Source organism: Phyllobates terribilis, unplaced genomic scaffold (genome assembly GCF_046119375.1).
Source record: "Phyllobates terribilis strain yellow unplaced genomic scaffold, ASM4611937v1 Scaffold_7__3_contigs__length_470593459, whole genome shotgun sequence".
NCBI lineage: Eukaryota > Metazoa > Chordata > Amphibia > Anura > Dendrobatidae > Phyllobates > Phyllobates terribilis.
Genome location: NW_027362767.1, coordinates 316,970,460 through 316,993,487, shown reverse-complemented (window position 1 = coordinate 316,993,487; position 23,028 = coordinate 316,970,460). Strand labels below are relative to the sequence as shown.

The window sequence follows — 23,028 nt, the reverse complement described above, 5'->3', positions numbered from 1 at the left end:
CTCCACTCTGTATTCAGGCTTGCACCAACTGAACTCTCAGAGGAATTGCTGAGTCACTGAGCTCCACTGCAGACTGACCTGTTTCTGTGTCTCGCTCTGCAGGAACTCAACAGACTACCTGCTGCCTGGCTCCACCTTCCCTTTTATATCTCCCTAACGGGCTCACTCTGGTGGTCTGAGGTGGAAGGTGGAGATGTGTGAATGGTTATGGGGGCCTCTTGTGGAGGAATCCTGCAATACACCCTTCTAGGATCTGTGATACCAAGCACAGCTGGGCTTCACACATTAAAACTGTATCACCGCACAATCTTACTTTAGGTTTAGCTCATTTTATAAATAAACAGCAATTTTGGCCCCTTAAAACTGCTGACAGCTGTAGATAAGTGAGGAATAAAGCGGTAAAAAGATACCAGTATGTATAGTCAGTCACACAACTTGCATGACCAAGGAAAAAAAAAGCTTAACCCTCCCTTTCCCTCCAATCACAAGTGTCCTGTCGACATTTCCTTCAAAAGAAGTGTCCACTTCACACACTTAAAGGTGTTGTTCAGGCTCGGGACAAAGGTCTGCAGTTGCTCTATGTAACTGCAGACTGCCCAATTATGAGAGCGTGCGGTGAGCTCACTGTCACGATTCCCTAGTGTTGCCGGTGGGAGCAGGCGGTGACTTGACCGCTTGTATGTGATTTCACACCTGCAGTTACGTACCAGCTAGATGCGTTCAGCTTCTCTCCATAGAAGTGAATTGAGAGAGGCCAGACATGTCTACTTAGCACGTGATTCAAATCACATCCATGCTTCTTATGACTGTTAAAACCGAAGAATCAGAAGAGCGTGTTCACTGCATGCTGTCAGGATTCAGCAGTCTGCAATCACAGAGCCTGGACAACCCATTTAATGCTCCCAGCTAATCTGGATGGATATTAAAGCTGTCAGAGCAGAGGGTAGAGATTGGACAGCCCAGAGACAGTGCCAGGTAGCTCAATTATTTTCCTGGTAAATCTTTAGACTGGTCTAAGCTTATGCAAAAAAAATTACTTGGCTTACGTACCTTGTGAAAGAAATGTGGACAATTTTTGGTGCTTAGTGTTGTACTTTAAGCCATGCTCTTTCTGATAATTCATACTACTTTTATTAACCCTACACCTTTAGGGACAAAACACATAATACACATGATGTCTGTCATGAAATACAGCTTTTTGGCGCAAACTGCACCACAATTCTCGTGGATGTATCTCATATTCTGTGGGTATTGGACCTTGAGGAAACTCCTGTCCTCATCATCGTCAGTGACTTACAGCAGAGGATCTGGACTGCTATATGTCAGAATTTGCATTATATGTATCAGTTATCTACTTATTTTTCCTTTAAAGTCCATTTTTGGGGTTGCCATTTTGAGGACTTTAGAACCAAGTGCTAGTTTTCCATAGAGTTATAATCTCACGTTACAACGGTTTCAACTTACAATGGTCGTTCCGTAACCAATTAATATTGTGAAACTTGAGAAACCACTAAACTTGAGAAACCACTGTACTTTTGATTACTTGCTGAGCCCAACGCAGCACTTACTGATGTTAGCAATGTGTGTATGAAGCATTTATTACTATTTTTTGGAAGACGCACGAATAATATATTTGACTCTTATTTATGAGAACAACAGAAAGGCGATGCTGGGATGAGTTGAAGGTATCATGTCACTGGTGGGTGATGTCCATAGTCTGGCTCACATACCTGGTCATATTCAATTTCCCACTTTCACAATTGGATAAAAATAGATAATCTGGTATGAATATTGATTCGGATTCACTTCGGTTCTCTTCTGTTGAGGTATCAGCCACCGAGCTGTCCACGGAGAAGGACGGGTCTGTGATTCTTGACGTGTGAGTGGAGACTGCTGGAGAAGCTTGCACGGAGGAGTTGGTATGAGAAAGGCTCTCCACGGAATCTGTTTAAAAGAGTAATCCCAGTGTTAGCATATTTACATGTCTGGAGACTGTACACATGCCATTTATTAAGTATCGAGGCAGGACACGGCAAAGTCCAAATTGTACCAGGTGTTTATATTTCCTAAGAACACTGTTTCCCTGGCCGATAAACAGAGCGCAGGGAGTGGGGCCAACAAATGAGCTAAAAAATGATTCTCAGAACAAGCCTGTTTACATAATAACTGCTTCATGGGATGAAAATCTGCAGCAGTTTGTACTCAGATCTCTCCAGATTCCATGAGATTCCCATGATAGAATGAAGCCGGGGCTTAGCGTTGTCTACAGAAGCAGCCAGCGTCTCAGTACGGGGCAATCAATGTGCAGCGGGACGGGAATTTACTTGTATGAAGATTTCCAACATTTGGGTTCCCCGAAGAACATAATGGAGGAGTTGTTGGAGATAGCAAGCAGTCTTTCCTTTGTCATGAGCACCACTCAGTGACATGACCTGTGTCTGGTAAAGCAATCTAGCTCCAAAGTGGATTGGACTGAGTTGCAATACCAGACATAGCCTAAGAACAACTGTGGTGCTCTGGTGGAAATAAACAATGTATGCCTAAAGGGTTGTCCGGGACTTTAACATTGACATTCTATTCTTAGGCGTTCAGAAATGCTCAGTTAAATAGCCGCACAGCACAGCTCCATTGACTGTATAGTGGTCGCGGCCGGGTACTGCACATCTGCCCCCTATTCAAATCAATAGAGCGCGAATGTGCAGTACCCAGCTGCGGCCACTATTCTGTTGATGGAGCTATTCTGTTGATGGCTCTGTGACAAGCAGGGGAGGGGTGTACTATTATAATAAAGAGAGGAGGTGGGGATTCCTTACAGGTCCGGGCCTGGAGAAATCATTACCATAAAGTTATAATATAAGATTTCACAACATCAAATCCATTAACATGACGCATACAGGTAGGACTAGATTAACATTTCTATCACCTGTATGCCCATATTAATAGGTCATATACGTCCCAGGGGGCATCAGATTCCCTTTAAAGTCCCAGACAACCCCTTTAAGCTGGCTGAATACAATAGCTGTGTATTGTCCAAACCTATCGATTTCAATACCTAGCGTATAAGGGAGTTTCTTGACTCTTCCTTGCATCCAACTGCCAGATCTGTGTCTTCCGGGACCCTCCCTCCCATATACATTACATGGTCATTTAGTTCTGTTCTGCAAATATACATCTAACATCTTGGTCTGGATTTTTTTTAAATTTGTGTAGATATCCTAGAATAAAGCATGCCACACAAAAAAAAAGTGCACCAACTTGTAGTTTACCAAAAGCCTTGTCTAGACGCTCAAAGTAAGATTTGGGATATGTGCCGCCCCAGCCCACCGAAACTTATGGAGAGCCTACCTCCCTCCCAGATACCACTAGGGTTGCCTGCCCAGTGTCTACAGATAGCCTGTTATGGGTGTGTCAGAGGTGACAGTCAGTCGCCCTGCAGTTGGTTGCAGGAGATCTCTACGTTTGGCATTACAGACATCTTCTTAAAGGCGGGCTGTCTCTAGGACCCAGCGGCTACCTCCCTCTGGCTAATTAGCTCCCTGGTCTGGGTGTATAAATACCTGGTGTGTCTGAGAGGGAGGTGCCGGCGATATTCATTTCTATTTGTGAGGCTTTAGCAAGAGCAGTACTTTGTTCGTCTCTGGAGCTTGAGGCCGTGTGCGCATTTTTTTGGACTCATCTAAAGCTAAGCAATTCCCCCCTGTTTGTCTACCCTTGTTGTCTATAGAGTTTAGTGGAGGTCGACTAGTGCTCATCTCCTTCTTTCCCTAGCCTTAGCCATACGCCAGGGAAAGTCAGGGCGAGGCACACGTGCGGCGATTGGTGAAGAGCCAATATAGGGACGGTAGTTGAGACAGGGTGACATTAGACCAAACTAGGAGGTCTCCACTTCCCCCTTTCCCTAGTGTCTGGGCTCCCTTTCCCTCTGTGTTGCACTACGTCTTTCCCACACCTTGCGTGACATAGCCTCAGGCTATCTTTGCTCACTTGCCGAAGGAGGAAATCAAATGATTGAGTAGCCTGATAGCAACACACAATCTAAGCCACAGGATGGACATCCCATAAGGACACAACATCCTGTTTTGTTTCTTCTGATATATTGTCAGTGAACACAAAGTGATGCAAAAAAACAAAATTAAATAAAGATGTGCATCATAAATACGGCCCAGATATCTTCCTGGAATATTAAAAATGTCTCCATTAGTAGACTTAGTTTATTAAGAAATAGCATAACCTAATGGAATGGGGCTTGTGTATATGAGAGCGTAAGGTTAGCTCCATCACTACTTTGCTGATGGTGTGTGTACAATCCCCAGTGGACAAGTCATGGTTCTTATCTCTGCCTCTTCATACAGAGATAATTGTAAACCTATGGATTATTTCTATATGAAGCACTTAGAAGATTTGACCTGCCTTCAAAAGATTTTTCTGAGGGTTATATAGACTGCAGGGACCTTATCATATCGGTACTTTACTGCTAAGTTCAGTCCAATTGATATCTATGGACTCACAATCCCCAGGGTGCTTTGCAAGCTGACATATCAAGGTAAGGCCTCAGTCTATTGGATTAGCATTGCGTTTCCATAAATGGTGGTTTAAGATAGCCGCCTTCTATACTAATGTGAACTGCATTAACTAAATGGTTGTTCACAGATGGTCCAAAGCTGTCCAAGGATATTAAATTAAGGTCTCCTAAAATTGAATGTATATCCCCACAATGGGAATGAATCACCAACATGAATATTTTTGCTCCAATGATATCTGCCAGTCGCACCTTTCCTTTACTTGAGTGTTACTATCTCCCAGAATATAATAAATAGGATATTAACTATAATGTTCCACGGTCAGTGGAAGGCTGACAGAACTTAAAAGGGTTTCCATGGATAGATGGGCTTCGCACTAGTCCCTCTATATAGAAGGTCCCAGTAGGGCCATTACTTTCATACTTTAAACACCTATACAGTGATCTGGACTTATGCAGGGGCACCTGGGTTGAGTCCACAGAGTGGCTGCTGGCCCATGCAGCAGGCTGGCAGCAGATGGTTAGAAAGCCATGTTTGCATGGGTACAAAGTGCTCAGTAGGCAGAAGAATAGTCAAAATACAAGCTGATGTCGGTAATATCACATGCAGGATGAAGGAAGCAGAGGTATTAGGATTGAACCACAGCTAAGTTAAACCTATAACTGGCACTGGAAGCAGAGAGGTAGAGGATTAAATAGTGTAGAGCAATGCCCAAGGCTCAGAGCAGACATGTAACTAGACACAATGTGAGGCGTTAACTCACAAGCTACCGGCCAGGACAGCATCACAAGTCCCAGAATGCTAAGCAGAAGGAATGAGTACACAAATAGATGCAAGAAGGGAGAACATTCTGTAATCCATACTACTCCTACTAAATCCCATTCATTTGCAATTTCACATGTTGCATATGTGATATGGATTTTACATGTGGATTTTACAAGTGTAATATATCAGCAGCATTTTATAGTACCATCTTAGTGGATCAGTTTTAATTTAATCTCTTCCACATGCTACTTTTTTTAGGTGTTGAATTACAGTGGAAATTGTCTTTTGTAGCAATGTCAACGTCTGCTGTGGAAATGCACCTTATTGGTGCGGATTTTACCCATTCATTGCAATGAGGACTCTAAATCCGCAGATTACATTGCCTAGCTGGCATTATTTTATTGCATCTTTTGGTAAATTTCTACAACAAAAACGTACATAAAAACGTATAAATAAGTGCGGAAAGTATATGTGGATTTTAGATGCAGAAACGTTGTGCATTTCACTTTAGCAATCTGTGCGTAAACTCTGAAAACTCCTAACATCAGGGGAGAGATCCAGTTATTTTTCGTTATGAGGCTATCTGCACAGCTGGGAGATCACACTCCTCATGGGTAACAGTGTTTTGTAAGCGATTTCTTTCCTTTGAACTACACTGCCCACAAGTAAAGGTTCACAAGTAGGGAAGAACATAGAGATTTCTGGCTCATACTGAGATGAACATTCCTATGGTTTTACACGCCAATAAATCAGGACCCATATTTTTTTTACTTTATTTAGGCTATAGGATATACAATAATATTTGGCGCCTAAAGAAAACAGAATTCTTATGCTGAGAACAAGAAAACACAGTATGTGTTTAATGTACTCAAAGTCAACATACTAAAATAACCTTTTGCAGTGAATTACACAACTCATCGACTTTGACTTCTCTGGAACTACTGCAATACACTTGACAAAGAAGTGTGATAAAGTCCGATTGGTTTAATAAGCAGAAATATAATACATATAGTTCTAATTAAAATGATTATTTTATTTTTTTATTGGTATTACAAGCACCCTGACTCCATAGCCTGTAAATGTTTGGAGGAGCGGAAGAGACATTATATTGGGAACATGTTGCTTTTTGCAAACTTTGTTGGTTTTTTTTATCAACCCCTCCTGGTAAAATGCTGATTTCAGAGGTCCAGCTCCTTAAGCTCCAGGTTGGTAAAGCTGCTGGTACCAGCACATTCCTGCTTTGCAGGGACACTATAGTAATACCCAAAACCAATGCCCAGTACACACAGCAAAATACAATAGTAAATGCTCTACAAGGTATTTATTAAGTGCGGCTCTTGGAGGTGCCAGAAGTTACTTCATCTGTCCTGCTGAATTGGATATACTGCAACGTAGCCTGAGAGCTCTATCTGGCCGCAAGTGTAACGGGTTAGCCTCAAAATAGTAAATCATACCCAATCTATAGGCTAGGGGATATAGGATAGGGGATAACTTACTGATTGCTGGGGATCTGAAGGCTACTACCCTCAGTGATCCAAAGAACAGATTCCCGAACCTGGGAACCTGGCCCTGCAAAGCCCCATCTTGAATGGAGCGGAGAAGTGCATACTCAGCTCTGCTCCATTCATTGTCTATGGTACTGGGAAGTAGCTCAGCACGTCCCTTTCAGACAGGCCAAGTTCCATGTCATACCAAGGTGCAGAAAGTGTCTACAACACATAATGAATATGGTCCAAGTCATGAAAGACAGTTTTTTTTTGTTGCAAATTGAGCCCGAATTTTGGTGCAAATCTCACCCAATGTTTTTATACTATTTATATGGCACACGTCTGTCTAGAGATATATTTCCAGTTTTTACTCCATCTCTTTACGAACGTTAGACTTTTTAAAAAGCCGCAATACATATGTAGCACCCTGAGGATTCGGCTGCTACAGGAGTATTGCACCTCAACCCAGAGGTGTGATATTCCACTCCCGGGCAAGGATGGAGAGTGGAACTGAGCTCAGTCAGCTGCATGCACTACACACATCCCATTTCCGAGGAACAGGCCGACGGTACTCCCACTTAGAAATGTGCAGGTACGACCGAGTCTGTTCCTGGCTGGAGTGGGAGGGGGGTGGTACATCCCAAGTAGTGTAGGGGCAGATAGGGGGAGCAGCCTGGGTAAAGATAGGAGCTCATTGGGTGCTGGTCACCTGAGCTCACACATAGAGGGTGTATATAAGGTGGGCACCAACTAAGATCAGGGTCAGATGCAGAGAACAAGTCAGATGCAGAGAACAAGTCAGATGCAGAGAACAAGACAGCTGCAGAGGAGCAGACAGCAAGCAGAGAGGAAGTCAGCCTGCAGCAAGAGAGAGACCCTGAGTGAGAGAGGAGCAAAGAAGGAGTACCCAGAGGGGAAAACAGAGAGGACCCAAGAACCCAAATTAAAGCACTGGGTGAGGAGTCGGCACAGGGTACTGGAACCCAAGCTGGTGGGGGCAGAAAACACACCCCAGCCAGAGACCGGAGGCCGTGGGCAGCATCTGCCACGGCCACCCATCACATCCACCACGAAGGCACACCACGTGAAGGGTCAGGGAACCCAGGGCCAAGGGTGTCCCAACAGAAGGCCCGAGGGAGCTGGACCTAGGTGGATTACTGGTGGGGACGGCCAGAGAACGGGACAGAAAGAGAGCTCAGGGCCACGCTCCGGACTTGTTTGGGGGTTGGCTGGATCCAGGACCTGGTGGACGCAGCACGGCTCGGGTGGTCACTAGCAGCTGGAGTGACCGGAACATCAGCAGTGAGTAAATACCCTAAACTGCACAACCCGACTCTGTCTTCCTTTAACATCTATGCTGCACCACTACAACCCCCATCCTCTGCGCCTGTCCCCTCTGAGGCTATACCCCTCCCGTTGGGGGTTATCCCACCAAGCTGCGCACCCACCATCAGCCTCAGCGGACCCTGCTGCAGCGGCGGCCACAGTGACCGCATCACAACGGGTGGCGTAGTCGACATTAAGAACTTATAACATCTGTAGGACTGCCACATAACACTGAGCTTGACGCCCTGGGCACGGGGCCGGGTCACAGCCGCTCGGAGACTACAACCCCCCATCTGATCCGGTGCCGGGTATTCCCCTCAAAAAGGAATATGTCCCAGGGGGCGCGTCACATAGATTTGACTTAGACTTATTTGCATAGCAAACCATGCCAACTTTCAAATCCACATTCAAAAATGGCAAAAATCAAGTAAAATCGCAAAAAAGTTGCAAATTTTTTGCGCAAAAATGATGCTCAACAATATATGAACTTGTACAAAACCCTTGTTAAATTCCTTCCATTTCTTATTTCATATTATTTGTGTTTGGAAATTATCCCCTTTCGGTAGGAGAAAACTGCCCGATCACTGAGGGTCTGATGACTTGGTGTCCGATCCTCAGAATTTGGGCTCTGAAGTGCCACGAGTGAATGAAGAGGTGGTCGATTGTGCACCTCCACCTCATTCATTCTTATGGGAGTGCTAAAGACCAAACAAGAGCAGCACTTGGCTATCTCCGGTGGTCTCAATGTTTTACACCAGCCTATATGTGTGTCCTGTGGGGAGGTATTAATGGATACCACATACAATAGACACAAATATAGGCGCAGATGACCAACTGACAATGAAGTCTCTATAGGTACAATATAGGTTTTTCACACATCCTTTTCATCGTCTGCCAGTCATCTTCACTTATATTTGTATCCCCTTTATGTGGTATCCATTCATACCTCGAAATGTAGTAGCCCTACAAGCGCCTTTTTTATTTTATTTTAATTTATGCCTGTGTGTTTCTGCACCATTCCTATGCTGGGGTGAATAGATACTAACGCCCCATTAATTACACCTTGGTGATAAATGCGGAGCAGGGGAGATGGTGGCCCACTGCTAGCAAGATGGGCCTCATGTGTAATAATCACTCCTCTTTGGCGTGAGAGAGCTGAGGTCAATTTATCATTTCCCAATTTTTCCCTAGACACGGTCAGCTTGCACCCATTGTTGATGGCTTTGCATGGCATCGGTGCAGAGGCTGACCTTCCTTACAGTCCTGCTTATAGTCTTAGACTATGTTCATATTTGTATTGGAGCTTATAATCAATTGGATATGACAAATGATGGACCCCTATTGGACTATGTGCACACGCTACCCTTTTAAGAAAGGGGGAGCGCGCGCACACTAGGCACGCAGCCAGGAAGTGCGGTGTGCACAAGCAGGAGGCACGCCAGCGGACAGGTAGGTGACTGCGCGGCCGTGAGTATGTCGGAATCTCTGCATGGGGGAAGGAGGAGAGCCATGCGGGGAAGCCGGCATTAATGTTACACTCACAAAATGGATGTGATCTTCAGTCTTGCAGGAGAAAAGACCCGTACGGAATAAGCTGTTATACAGGACAATATACGCAGTGGACATATCTGCTATATTTGCTTTATCTAGCCAAGCTGCATTTGTTGGCATCACTATAGCTTTCCCTACGTGATATAACACAGGCGAAATGACTTATGTGCCCTGTGCATTATTCACTATGTAACATCAACAGGTCTGTGCACGAATGAGGAGAGTAAATGAGCTGCAGGAAGAAATCACAATGCGAGCAGAACAATTGGCTTCTTGCAGTGTTTTTACACCAGATGGAACACATGGCAGGAACAGTTGTGTCCTGTCAGGAAGTGTCTCGCTGCAGATGTCCTCACAATCTTCTCTTAGCAGTTACTGCACTAGGAGAGAGCCGCTTTGTACGCTCCCTATAGACTGGCTGCTAAACTGTCCCTGTAACCAAAATGTGTGTCATGTCTGCAATTACTGAAAGTGATTCTTGGTGATTTTTTTGTGCAGCATAAAGACTCCAAAAACATTTATAAGAATCATCATCATAGCACATAGGGATCATTTATCAACCCCCAAGCACAGGGGTTGGTACAGAGACAAATCCCTTTAATTTGGGATACAATGATTCTTTACGGAATTGACGCGCCCCTGGGCCTGTGTCGCGCTGCGTTGCGCACGCGGGAGCCTACCCGGAGCCGGATCAGTGGAGGGTTGTAGTCTCGTGGCGGTGACCCGGTCCGTGCCCAGGGAGTCAAACTAGACGGCAGTCTATTAGTAGTAAATAGTTGATGACTACGCCACCCGTTGAGTGCAGCCAGGAAGCTGCTGCTGCAGGGCAGACCGCTGAGGCCGGTGGTAGGATTGTGCAGCGTGATAGTATAACCCCCAACGGGAGGGGTATGGCCTCAGGGCAGCCGACGTGGATGATGGGGGTAGCAGGAACCACTCAGAGACGGTACGGTGTAGTTCAGGGTCTTTACTGGTAACAACGACAGACCCTCCCGGAGTACTTGCTAGCAAACGGGGCCTGGTCAGTCTTTGAGCAGATGGGATCTCCCCTGGCCAGGCGTAGTTGTAGGCCTCCCAAACTGACTGTACTCTTCTGGCTACCTTGCTAGAAGCTGATGTAAGTAGCCCACGTCCCTGAGTGTACCGTGTGGTGCTCACCCGTATGGCCGGTGACTCGGGGCCTTCTAATGGCTTCCGCTCCACGATGGCGGTGCTGGTCCCACGCGTGTGACCGTGCCTTCGGGCTTCTGGGCCAGAGGACCTGAAATCCCCTGCCTGACGGATTCTGCTGCTGGGTAGGAGTTAGTCCCCACAGCCTCGGACTCCGGGTCCGGTAAAGAATCTTCTTAGTCAGGGCGAGCTCTGCAGCTGCCAGCCCCTGACTCCTTGTAACTCTGCTGTTTCCTATGCTGCTTCTTGTCTCCACTCTCCTTGTCTGACTCACCCTGCCTCAGCCCCGGGTTTATACAGGGGAAGTTCTTCCCCTCCCAAGACTGGGCAGGAGGTGTGGCATGCACAGGATCCCTGACCAAAGGACCTCCCACCTGCTCTCAGACATAACATTACATTACTGTGGAAAACCAGACCCCTGGGGTGCCACATTCCCCCCTAGTGAAATTTAGTACTCCGGGACTAAACACATTTAGAAAAACATAACAAAGTATAACAATAACAATACTATAAGAAAAACACATAAGATGGTTACGGCGTGTCCGCAACCGGATGCAGTCTTTGAAGAAAAGCAAAGGTGTCCATTTCACCAACACAGGGAGACGTAACCAGGTAGGGGTCTGTCCTACCCCGAGTCCTTAACAGTCTCTAGTCCATCCTGGGTTACGCTCCAACTATATACAAGGATTCCCGGTAAATCCACCAAGGTTTCCTAAAAACAACTGGAAACACAAAATTATACACAAGCAACAATACACAGATAAACATAAATAAAACTATTTTTACACTTCAAATTCTCCAGCGTGCGGGTAACTGGCCTCTAGTGGCCCTAGTGGACCTACGGAGCTGACTGTCTGGCCCTGAACTACAGGGTGTAGGAGCTGTCAAGGGTAAACTGGGCAGCTGTCTACCGGCTCTTTGTCTCACTAGGGGTACGGCAGGCTCACTATAAGCAGAGGGTTGATTCTCCTGTTCTACTCGTGTGGAGTCTTCTGCCTCCTGGACCGGCTGTTCTTCCAGCTCTACCCGTTGCTCCGTAGGTTCTTGGGATGATGGTTGGAGGAAGGTGAGTACGGGTACCACAACTGCACCATTGACTTGAGTCCAAGACCGAGGGAAGTCCCCGAGCACGGTACTAACCATATCTTCCCTTTCTCCCACGGGTCGATGGTCTTCTTGTTCCTCTTCAGGGTTCCTCAGTTGTTCGGGACACTTCTTCAGGTGGTCCCGGGATACAATGGCTGTGGTTTCCCCTCCGTCTTTACTGATGGTACAGACCTTCGGGTTCTGGTGGCTTGAGGGCAGTACGGTGTACGGGTCCTTCTCCCACTGGTCATCCAACTTGTGGAGCCGTCTTTTCCTCTTCAAGACCTGCTCTCCGGGTACCAGGGGAACAGCGGGAGCATACTGGTTGTAAGTCTTCTCTTGTCTTTCCCTAGCCTGACAGAGACTTCGCTCCACGCTCTCTTGTACTCTCCGGTACTGCTGCTGCCTCTCTGTGTCCCAGTCTGTTTCTGGTGAAGTGTCCTCAGGTGTCAGGACTCCCATTTCCAGGTCAACAGGTAACTTACCAGGTCTCGCCCTCATTAGGTAAGCCGGGGTACAGTTGGTGGAACCTACCGGGATGTGGTTGTATAGGTCCACCAGATCGGGCAACTTCTCAGGCCACAGACTGCGTTCTTCCAGGGGCAATGTTTTTAGAAGATCCATTACCACCTGGTTCATTTTTTCACAAAGTCCATTAGTTTGCGGATGGTAGGGTGTCGTCCTTATCTTCCGGCAGCCATACAGATTGCAGAATTCCTGGAAGACCTCCGCTTCAAAGGCAGGTCCCTGGTCCGTCAGCACTTGGTCCGGGTACCCGTGTGGACGGCAGAAGTGCTGCTGGAAGGCTCTAGCTGCTGTTTGAGCCGTTAAGTCCTTGACGGGGACGACAACCAAGAACCGGGAGTAATGATCCACGATGGTTAACGCGTAGACGTAGCCACTTCTGCTTGGGGTCAGTTTTACATGATCCAAGGCTACCAGTTCCAACGGTTGCCGGGTGACGATGGACTGCAGGGGAGTCTTCTGGCTGGCCCGGTCCTTCCTTCTCAGATTGCACGGGCCACAGTCTCTGCACCACTTCTCGATGGTTCCCCTCATGCCTACCCAGTGGAACCGCTCGCGCAGCAGGAACTCCAGCTTTTTCCACCCGAAGTGTCCAGCTCCGTCGTGGTATGCCTCCATCACCATGGCTGCGTCTCTTCGTGGCACCACTACTTGCCAGAGTAGTTCATGCGTCCGGGAGTTGACCATTCTGCGGCACAACTTCCCCTTGTAAAGGAATAGTCGACTCTTCTCCGCCCATAGTTGTTTGGCTTCCTCCGGAGCGTCTGGTTCAAGGCGAGCCTCCGGCCGAGTCAGCATCTCCTTCACCAGTCGGACGGCAGGGTCGCTGTCTTGCGTTTCCGCCCAGTTGTAGTGGGGTAAGGGGTTCAACGTAGCAGCCTGCTTACCCCTTACCCGGTGGGAATACTGGATAGTCCCATGACGGTGGAATGCAGGGAGTTCAACTTCTTCCAGTCCCTCCGGATCTTCTCCTTCGTCCGGCAGGTTGGGCATCCTGGACAGGGCATCCGCGTTAGTATTGGAGCGTCCTGCCCGGTATTTGATTGTGAACTCGTAGTTGGACAGACGGGCCATCCACCTCTGCTCCAGGGCACCGAGTCTTGCCGTGTCCAGGTGTGTCAACGGGTTGTTATCCGTGTATACGGTGAACCGGGAAGAAGCGAGGTAATGCCTAAAGCGCTCGGTGACTGCCCATACCACGGCCAGGAACTCTAGCTTAAATGAGCTGTAATTCTCGGGGTTCCTTTCGGTGGGTCGCAGTTTTCGGCTGGCATAGGAGATTACTCGTTCTCTCCCCTGCTGAATCTGGGACAGTACGGCTCCTAGCCCGATGTTACTGGCGTCGGTGTAGAGGATGAAGGGCTGGCTATAGTCCGGGTACGCCAAGATTTCATCCCCCGTGAGGGCCATCTTCAGCTGGCGGAAGGACTCTTCTTCTAGCTCTTCCCATTTGAAGGGCGGCTTCTGATTCTTGGCCTTTCGGGACTGGCCTATCAGGAGGTCCTGCATAGGCGCTGCCTTTTTGGTGAAACCGGGAATAAACCTTCGGTAGTAGCCTACCAACCCTAGGAACTGCCGCACTTCTTTTACGCTGGAGGGGCTTGGCCATCCCTTAATTGCGGTGATCTTATCGGGGTCGGGAGCCACTCCGTCAGCGCTCACCACGTGTCCCAGGTATTGCACCTTTGGTTTCAGGAGGTGACACTTGGAGGGTTTCACCTTTAGGCCGTAACTCGCCAGAGCTTCGAACACCTCCGCCAGGTGTTTCAGGTGGTCCTCATAAGTTTTGGAGTATACGATGACATCGTCCAGGTACAACAGGACCGTCTCGAAGTTTCTGTGGCCCAGACAGCACTCCATTAATCGTTGGAAGGTTCCTGGGGCGTTGCAGAGTCCGAACGGCATGCAGGTGAACTCGCTAAGTCCCATCGGGGTGGTGAATGCGGTCTTCTCCCGGTCCGCCTCTGCTACAGGAACCTGCCAGTACCCGCTAGTGAGATCCAAGGTAGAGAAGAAGTTAGCAGATCTTAAAGCAGCCAATGACTCCTCTATCCTTGGTAAGGGGTACGCATCCTTGTGTGTGATTCGGTTGATTTTCCGGTAATCTACACACATCCTCATGGTGTTGTCTTTCTTTTTGACTAAAACTAGTGGGGCTGCCCAGGGGCTACAGCTATCCCGGATTACCCCAGCCTCCTTCATGTCTCTAAGCATCCCCTTGGCGTGTTGGTAATGTGCAGGGGGTACGGGTCGATACCTCTCTTTTATGGGAGGATGATCTCCCGTGGGGATGCGGTGTTCTACCCCCTTGACTCGCCCGAAGTCTAACGGGTGTTTACTAAACACTCTCTCATACTCTTGAACCACCCGATAGACTCCTTGTTTCTGATGTGAGGGAGTGGAATCAGTACCCAAATGTAGTTGCTGACACCAGTCCTCCATGTCTTTTTTAGAGCCGTTACCTTCCTCCGGGTGAGATGGAGGCAAGGGTTCCACAGATTGTATAGAATTTTGATTAGTGGTATATAATTTGGCTAGCGTGGCATACCGGGGCAGGTACACTTCCCTCTCCCCGATATTTATTATGCGAATGGGCACCCTCCCATGGCGTACATTGACCACCCCCCGTGCTGTCAAAATGGTGGGCCTACTGTCTGAGTAAACTGGTTCTACCATTGCCTGGTAATCTCTACCTCTCAGACCAATAGCTGCCCGGCACCAAATCATCATTTCACTTTTTGGGGGCATGGCAATAGGAAAAGGGTCACACATTCTTACGCTACCAATCTCACCGCCGGAGAGTTCCACTTGTTGCCGTTGCATCAGTGCCCGGATCTCTTTCTGGAGCACCCGCTGCTCGCCGGAGCTGGCGTTCTTGGCAACCTGCTGTAAAAGGAAAATCACCTCTGCAAGACAATTTTCAATTACGTTAGTTCCTAGAGTTATTTTTGGGTGACTCTCATGTTTATCAATATCTACAATGATCAGTCCCTGTGCGGCCAGTTCGACTCTACCGATTTTGAGGGTCACCTCTTTAAATCCGATCTGTGGCACGGGCTGGCCATTGCTGGCGATGATACTCAAGTCGTCGTCAGGGTAGCGGGTAATATCCGAGTCATTCCAGTACTGCTTGAAGAGCACGTACGGGATGGTGGTGACCTGTGACCCGGTATCCAGTAGGGCACTCATGGGAATGCCATCCAGTACCACAGGCAAGACTGGACGTCCTCCCACATATCTGTCGCGCCAGTTCGATGGGCCTGGTGATCTTTTTCCTGGGGGTTGGCCCTCTACCCCAGGTTGTGCCCGTTTAAAGAACAGTACCTTTCCATATGTCCGGGTTGATTGCAGCGGCGGCAGATGGGTCGTCCGTCCTCGCTGTATCGGTCACTGGGTCTTCCTCTGGCCGGTGGGGTCCTCCTTGGTCGACGCCACGGGATGTCCTCCGGTCCGGATGCCAGCTGGATCTTCCCTGGGGTGGAAACCTGTAAAGACTGCACAGTTCGGGTTAGCGCAGCAACGCTCTTAGCTAGCTCTTGGACCTGATGGTGTAGGTCTGGAGCCGGGTCATTGTCCAAAGCCTGCGCATCAGCTCCCACAGGCCCTGCCGACAAGGGCGCCGCCTCCTGGTGGTAAGTGATAGCTGGGCGCCTGTGGGTAACAACGCCACCCGGTGCTGGTTCTCGGAGCACCCGGATAGCTCTATCCTTGAACTGTGCAAAGTCCAGATGGGGATCCTGTAAGGCCATTGCCCGCAACTGGGTTCGGTGGGCATTGCAATATAAACCCTCTATAAATTGTTCAGTCAATAGCCTGTCCTCGTTTCCCACCCCATCAGGGTCGGTCTGCTTTATGGCCCTCAGGGCCTCTTGTAGGTTTAGTGCATAGTCCCTTATACTCTCATGCGCTCGCTGCTTGCACCCGTAGAATCTAAGCTTAATCTCGGCTGAGGTGCGGGTATCAAAGGTGTCCTTCAGCCGGGTTAGTATCCCTGCGACAGTCTTCCTCCCAGGTGGCCAGGATTTTACTTCCCTTTTGGCTGCCCCGGTTAGTTGGGCCACCAGGATGCTCACTTTTTGCTCTTCTGTGAGGGGGTACACCTGGAAGAGGCTATCCAGCTTTTCTCTAAAGTCATGCAGGGTATGTGACTCCCCTGAGTACTGGGGTAGCCAAGCTGCTCCCGGGATATAGGGCATGGTGAAGGGCATAACTGCAGCAGCGGTAGCGCTGGCGGGGGTTGAGGCAGTGAAGCTCTCCTCCGTATCCGACATCTTCCTCCCCCCTAGTGGACCGTGGCCTACCTTGCGATGATCCTCTTCCGTAGGCCGCGGCTCCGCAGTGGATCGTCAGGGTTGAGGACCTTCCGTCGCGCTCCTGTGACGTCGGCGTCTGCTGGGCTCCTTCCAGGACCTTACGCAACGTCCGGACGTGAGGCGGGGCTTCAGTTCTCGCGCGCTTTCGGAGTCCACGCCCCTCTTCTTCCCGCGCGGCGTCCTCAAGATGGCGTCCAATGGCGGGAAAACTCCACGGATGGCGGGAAGAAGGTCGAAGATGGCGCCGGATGGCGGGAAAACTTCGCGGATGGCGGGAAGAAGGTAGAAGATGGCGCCGGATGGCGGGAAACCTTCACCACTGGTAAGTTTGAACAGTCTTTGCTTTTCAGGCACGCAGTACCCGGTGGTTGCGGGCACGGGATCCTGCCGACTACGCCAAAGTTGACGCGCCCCTGGGCCTGTGTCGCGCTGCGTTGCGCACACGGGAGCCTACCCGGAGCCGGATCAGTGGAGGGTTGTAGTCTCGTGGCGGTGACCCGGTCCGTGCCCAGGGAGTCAAACTAGACGGCAGTCTATTAGTAGTAAATAGTTGATGACTACGCCACCCGTTGAGTGCAGCCAGGAAGCTGCTGCTGCAGGGCAGACCGCTGAGGCCGGTGGTAGGATTGTGCAGCGTGATAGTATAACCCCCAACGGGAGGGGTATGGCCTCAGGGCAGCCGACGTGGATGATGGGGGTAGCAGGAACCACTCAGAGACGGTACGGTGTAGTTCAGGGTCTTTACTGGTAACAACGACAGACCCTCCCGGAGTACTTGCTAGCAAACGGGGCCTGGTCAGTCTTTGAGCAGATGGGATCTCCCCTGGCCAGGCGTAGTTGTAGGCCTCCCAAACTGACTGTACTCTTCTGGCTACCTTGCTAGAAGCTGATGTAAGTAGCCCACGTCCCTGAGTGTACCGTGTGGTGCTCACCCGTATGGCCGGTGACTCGGGGCCTTCTAATGGCTTCCGCTCCACGATGGCGGTGCTGGTCCCACGCGTGTGACCGTGCCTTCGGGCTTCTGGGCCAGAGGACCTGAAATCCCCTGCCTGACGGATTCTGCTGCTGGGTAGGAGTTAGTCCCCACAGCCTCGGACTCCGGGTCCGGTAAAGAATCTTCTTAGTCAGGGCGAGCTCTGCAGCTGCCAGCCCCTGACTCCTTGTAACTCTGCTGTTTCCTATGCTGCTTCTTGTCTCCACTCTCCTTGTCTGACTCACCCTGCCTCAGCCCCGGGTTTATACAGGGGAAGTTCTTCCCCTCCCAAGACTGGGCAGGAGGTGTGGCATGCACAGGATCCCTGACCAAAGGACCTCCCACCTGCTCTCAGACATAACATTACATTACTGTGGAAAACCAGACCCCTGGGGTGCCACAGAATGATTAGTTTGTGCACATTACTGATCTACTATTACCAGTTCTATGAAGAGTCTGTAAAAGTAGTACAGAGTCCTCACCAGTAACAGTGACATAATGTGGCGCTAACTTCCGGGTGCTGACTCACTTGCTCTATGACTCTATAACCCGATATGTACTGCAAATATGTACCTTCATTTTAGTTTTTTTTTACTTATAATTAGTGTTGAGCATTCCGATACTGTAATATCGGGTATCGGCCGATATTCGCGGTATCGGAATTCCGATACTTAATTCCGATACTTTTACAATATCGGATACCGGAATCGGAAGTTCCCATAATGCCTGCGCTTTGTAGTGTCTGTGAAGGATGACAAGTTGGATGGCAGCGCGATCCAGCCTGTCATCAGAATGCCATCCCAGCGGGGGAGAATTCTCCTGATTGTTTAAAAGCCGGCGGGCGGTATAAAGCCGCCGGCTTTTAAACAATCACACAGCCCCATACTGCTTCCCCGCAGCCTCCCACCCCGATCCTCCGCTCCCCTCGCCACCTCCCATCCCGATCGTAAGTTAGGACCGGGCGGGGAGCGCAGCTTCAAGGAGCGGGGAGTGAAGGACCCGGGCGGGGAAGCCGGCAGTGAAAAGACTTCACCGCCGGCTTTCCCGTTCTGTGCTGCGCTTTCCCGCCGGTTATTTCAAATGAACAGCTGAGGTATCAGGTGATGCCGATCAGCTGTTCATTTGAAGTCGCCGCGGTGCCCTCAGAGGGTTCATGTGAGTTCATGCTTGACTGCATGAACTCACATGAACTTTCCCACGGCCGCACAGGTCAGCCTCACCTCCCAGACCCGTCATGATTAGTGTGTGTGCGGGGTGTGTGTGCGGGGTGTGTGCGCGATGTTTGTGCGGGTGTGCGCGGTGTCTGTGCGATGTGTGCGGGGTGTGTGTGCGGGGTGTCTGTGCGATGTGTGCGGGTGTGTGCGGTGTGTGTGCGTGCAGGCAGACATGGGCCGATGTGACACTACTACTCCCATCGGCCTATGTCTGTCCCCCGTCCACTCCTGCCAGCAGGATCAGCTCGATGGGAGCAGTAGTTCCCATCAGACTGATCCTGCTATTTAAATTGCCCTACTGTGTCCCCAATAAATGTTAAATACATGTCATTGGTGGCCAGTGGTTACCTAAAAGAAATTAGTTCATACATTACCTGTCCCCGCCGATCGCCACCTAAAATAAAGTAAAAAATAAAAAACTACACCTATACTCACCAAGACACCTAATTCCCCGAAGCCATCGATCTCCTGTAATAAAATATAAAATAATAAACCACAACCTTATCCTTACCCCTCCGTAGTAGTCCACGAGTGTCCCACGAAGATCTCCAGTTCAGAGCAGCCACATAGAATGTGACCGCTCTGAACCGCTGCCGCCGCTAGAATGACAGCATAAGCGGGTTCACCGGAGTTCAGGCAGCGCTGCTCCGGTTAGCTGCTTTACGGCCCTGCTGTATAGTGAGAAATTCCCACGGTACAGCAGTGCCGTAAAGGAGGTCTCCGGAGCTGCGCTGACTGAACGCACTCCGGTGACCTCAGTCAGTGGCTCCCGCTGCCGGGAGCGGACGTGTTCCCGGCAGCGTGAGCTTACAGCAGCCATGCACAGCTGTCACCATCTCCAGATGTGACAGCTGTGCATGGGAGATCAGCGCAGGAACGTGGACAGGTAACTATTATTTTTAGTAAACTAAGAATTAAATAAAATTGTGTGTTTTATTTCAAATAAATTATTTTTTTCTGGGTGTAGTGTGTGTTTTTTCTTTTTAACACTTTGTAGGTTAGTAATGGGGGTGTCTTATAGACGCCCATCATTACTAACCTGGGCTTCATGGCAGCTGGCGCTGACATGAACCCCACCACTATTACCCCCTGCCACCGCACCAGGGCAGCGTGGAAGAGCGAGGCTAAGTGCCAGAGTTGGCGCATCCTATGGATGCGCCATTTCTGGGGCGGCTGACGACTGGTGTTTCTAGCCTGGGAGGGGGCCAATATTCATGGCACCCTTCCTGGGCTATTAATATCAGCCCCCAGCTGTCTGCCTAGCCTTTGCTAGCTATTAAAATAGGGGGGACCCCACGTCATTTTTTTTGGGGGGGTCCCCCATTTTAATAGCTAGTAAAGGCTAGGTATTCAGCTGGGGGCTGATATTAGTAGCCTGGGAAGCTCCGTGGGTTTTACCCCCTTCCCAGGCTTCAAACATCTGCCCCAGCCGTCTGCTTAACCTCCGCTAGAGACTAAAATTATGGGGGATCCCACGCCATTTTTTTTTAAAATAAATCCATTATTTTAACACTAAATGACATTTGAGGAGTTAATAAAGATGCAGTCCCTAAATTATTATTTATTTTTTAATTAATTTTTCCCAAAACTTTTGACGTGGGCTTCGCCATATTTTTGTATGCCAGCCAGGTACAGCATCCAGCTTCTATGAACGCGCCATTTTCCGGGGCGGCTGCGGACTGCAATTTTCAGCGGGGGGCAGAAAGCTTGGGCCTCCCTGCGCTGCAGATTCCATCCCCCAGCTGCCTAGTTGTACCTGGCTGGACACAAAAATAGGGAGAAGCTCCACGTTTTTTTTTTTTTTTAATTATTTCATGAAATTCATGGAATAATTAAGAAAAAAAGGGCTTCCCTATATTGTTGTGTCCAACCAGGTACAAATAGGCAGCTGGTGGTTGGGGGCAGCCCGTTCCTGCCTGCTGTACCTGGCTGGACCCAAATATAGTGCAAAGCCCCACGTCAATTTTTTTTTAATTATTTCAGGAAATTCATGAAATAATTAAAAAAAAATTATGTGGGGCTTCGCCCTATATTTGTGTCCAGTCAGGTACAGCAGGCAGGAACGGGCTGCCCCCAACCACCAGCTGCCTATTTGTACCTAGCCGGACACAACAATATAGGGAAGCCCTTTTTTTCTTAATTATTCCATGAATTTCATGAAATAATTAAAAAAAAAAATACGTGGGGCTTCGCCCTATTTTTGTGTCCAGCCAGGTACAACAAGGCAGCTGGGGGCTGGAATCCGCAGCGCAGGGAGGCCCAAGCTTTCTGGGCCCCACCCGCTGCAAATTGCAGTCCGCAGCCGCCCCGGAAAATGGCGCGTTCATAGAAGCGCCATCTTCTGGCGCTGTACCCAACTCATCCAGGGCCCTGGTGCGGTGGCTCACTGGGTAATAAAGGGGTTAAGGCCAGCTTGGCATTATCAGCTGGCCCTAAGCCCGAAATTCATGGGGTCACGCCAATATTAGACATGACCACCATGAATTTCTAGTAAAGTATTTAAAAAAAACACAAACACCCAGAAAAAAGTCCTTTAATTGAAATAAAGACACAATTCTTTATTGTTCTAAATTAAACCATACTTACCATCACGCCCATTCCAGCTGAAGCCAACGATCTCCTGCAATAAAAGAAAAATAATAAAGCAACCTCATCCTTACCTTTCCATGGTTCCCAGGACAGCTTCAGCTCTGCTACATCGAGATGACAGGCTGGACCGCAGCAGAACGCTGCCATCCCGCCTGTCATCCCGCAGACACTGAGAAGCGCAGGCATGCTTGCGCTCCTCAGTGTCTCGCTGTGACGGCATCCAGATGAGCGGAGGTCATGTCCAATGAACTCAGCTCACCTCATGCACGTCACTGACAGCGTGGGAAAATTCTCCTGCACTCAGCGCTTCAGCGTGAGAATTTTCCCACGCTGTCAGTGACGTGCATGAGGTGCGCCGAGTTCATTGGACATGACCTCACCTCATGCACGTCACTGACAGCGTGGGAAAATTCTCACGCTGAAGCGCTGAGTGCAGGAGAATTCTCCCACGCTGTCAGTGACGTACATGAGGTGAGCCGAGTTCATTGTCGGCTCATCTGGATGCCGTCACAGCCAGACACTGAGGAGTGGAAGTATGCCTGCGCTTCTCAGTGTCTGCGGGATGACAGGCTGGATGGCAGCGTTCTGCTGCGGTCCAGCCTGTCATCTCGATGTAGCAGAGCTGGAGCCGTCGTGGGAGCCATGGAAAGGTAAGGATGAGGTTGGTTTATTATTTTTCTTTTATTGCAGGAGATCGTTGGCTTCAGCTGGAATGGGCGTGATGGTAAGTATGGTTTAATTTAGAACAATAAAGAATTGTGTGTTTATTTCAATTAAAGGACTTTTTTCTGGGTGTTTGTGGTTTTTTTAAATACTTTACTAGAAATTCATGGTGGTCATGTCTAATATTGGCATGACCCCATGAATTTCGGGCTTAGGGCCAGCTGATAATGCCAAGCTGGCCTTAACCCCTTTATTACCCAGTGAGCCACCGCACCAGGGCCCTGGATGAGTTGGGTACAGCGCCAGAAGATGGCGCTTCTATGAACGCGCCATTTTCCGGGGCGGCTGCGGACTGCAATTTGCAGCGGGTGGGGCCCAGAAAGCTTGGGCCTCCCTGCGCTGCAGATTCCAGCCCCCAGCTGCCTAGTTGTACCTGGCTGGACACAAAAATAGGGCGAAGCTCCACGTTTTTTTTTTTTAATTCATGAAATTCATGGAATAATTAAGAAAAAAAGGGCTTCCCTATATTGTTGTGTCCGGCTAGGTACAAATAGGCAGCTGGTGGTTGGGGGCAGCCCGTTCCTGCCTGCTGTACCTGACTGGACACAAATATAGGGCGAAGCCCCACATCAATTTTTTTTAATTATTTCATGAATTTCCTGAAATGATTTAAAAAAAATTGACGTGGCGCTTTGCACTATATTTGTGTCCAGCCAGGTACAGCAGGCAGGAACGGGCTGCCCCCAACCACCAGCTGACTATTTGTACCTGGTTGGACACAACAATATAGGGAAGCCCTTTTTTTCTTAATTATTTCATGAATTTCATGAAATAATTAAAAAAAAA

At 49.1% G+C, this 23,028-nt stretch overlaps 1 protein-coding gene across 1 annotated transcript in view; it reads right to left on the bottom strand.

Annotated features, from left to right (window-relative positions):
* Nucleotides 1-23,028, bottom strand: part of GAB3 (GRB2 associated binding protein 3) — a 176,110-nt gene that overhangs the window by 38,931 nt on the left and 114,151 nt on the right. The window contains exon 3 of the mRNA XM_073641097.1: nucleotides 1,731-1,944. Coding sequence (XP_073497198.1) covers nucleotides 1,731-1,944 — 214 coding nt within the window. The remainder of the gene's footprint in view (nucleotides 1-1,730; nucleotides 1,945-23,028) is intronic.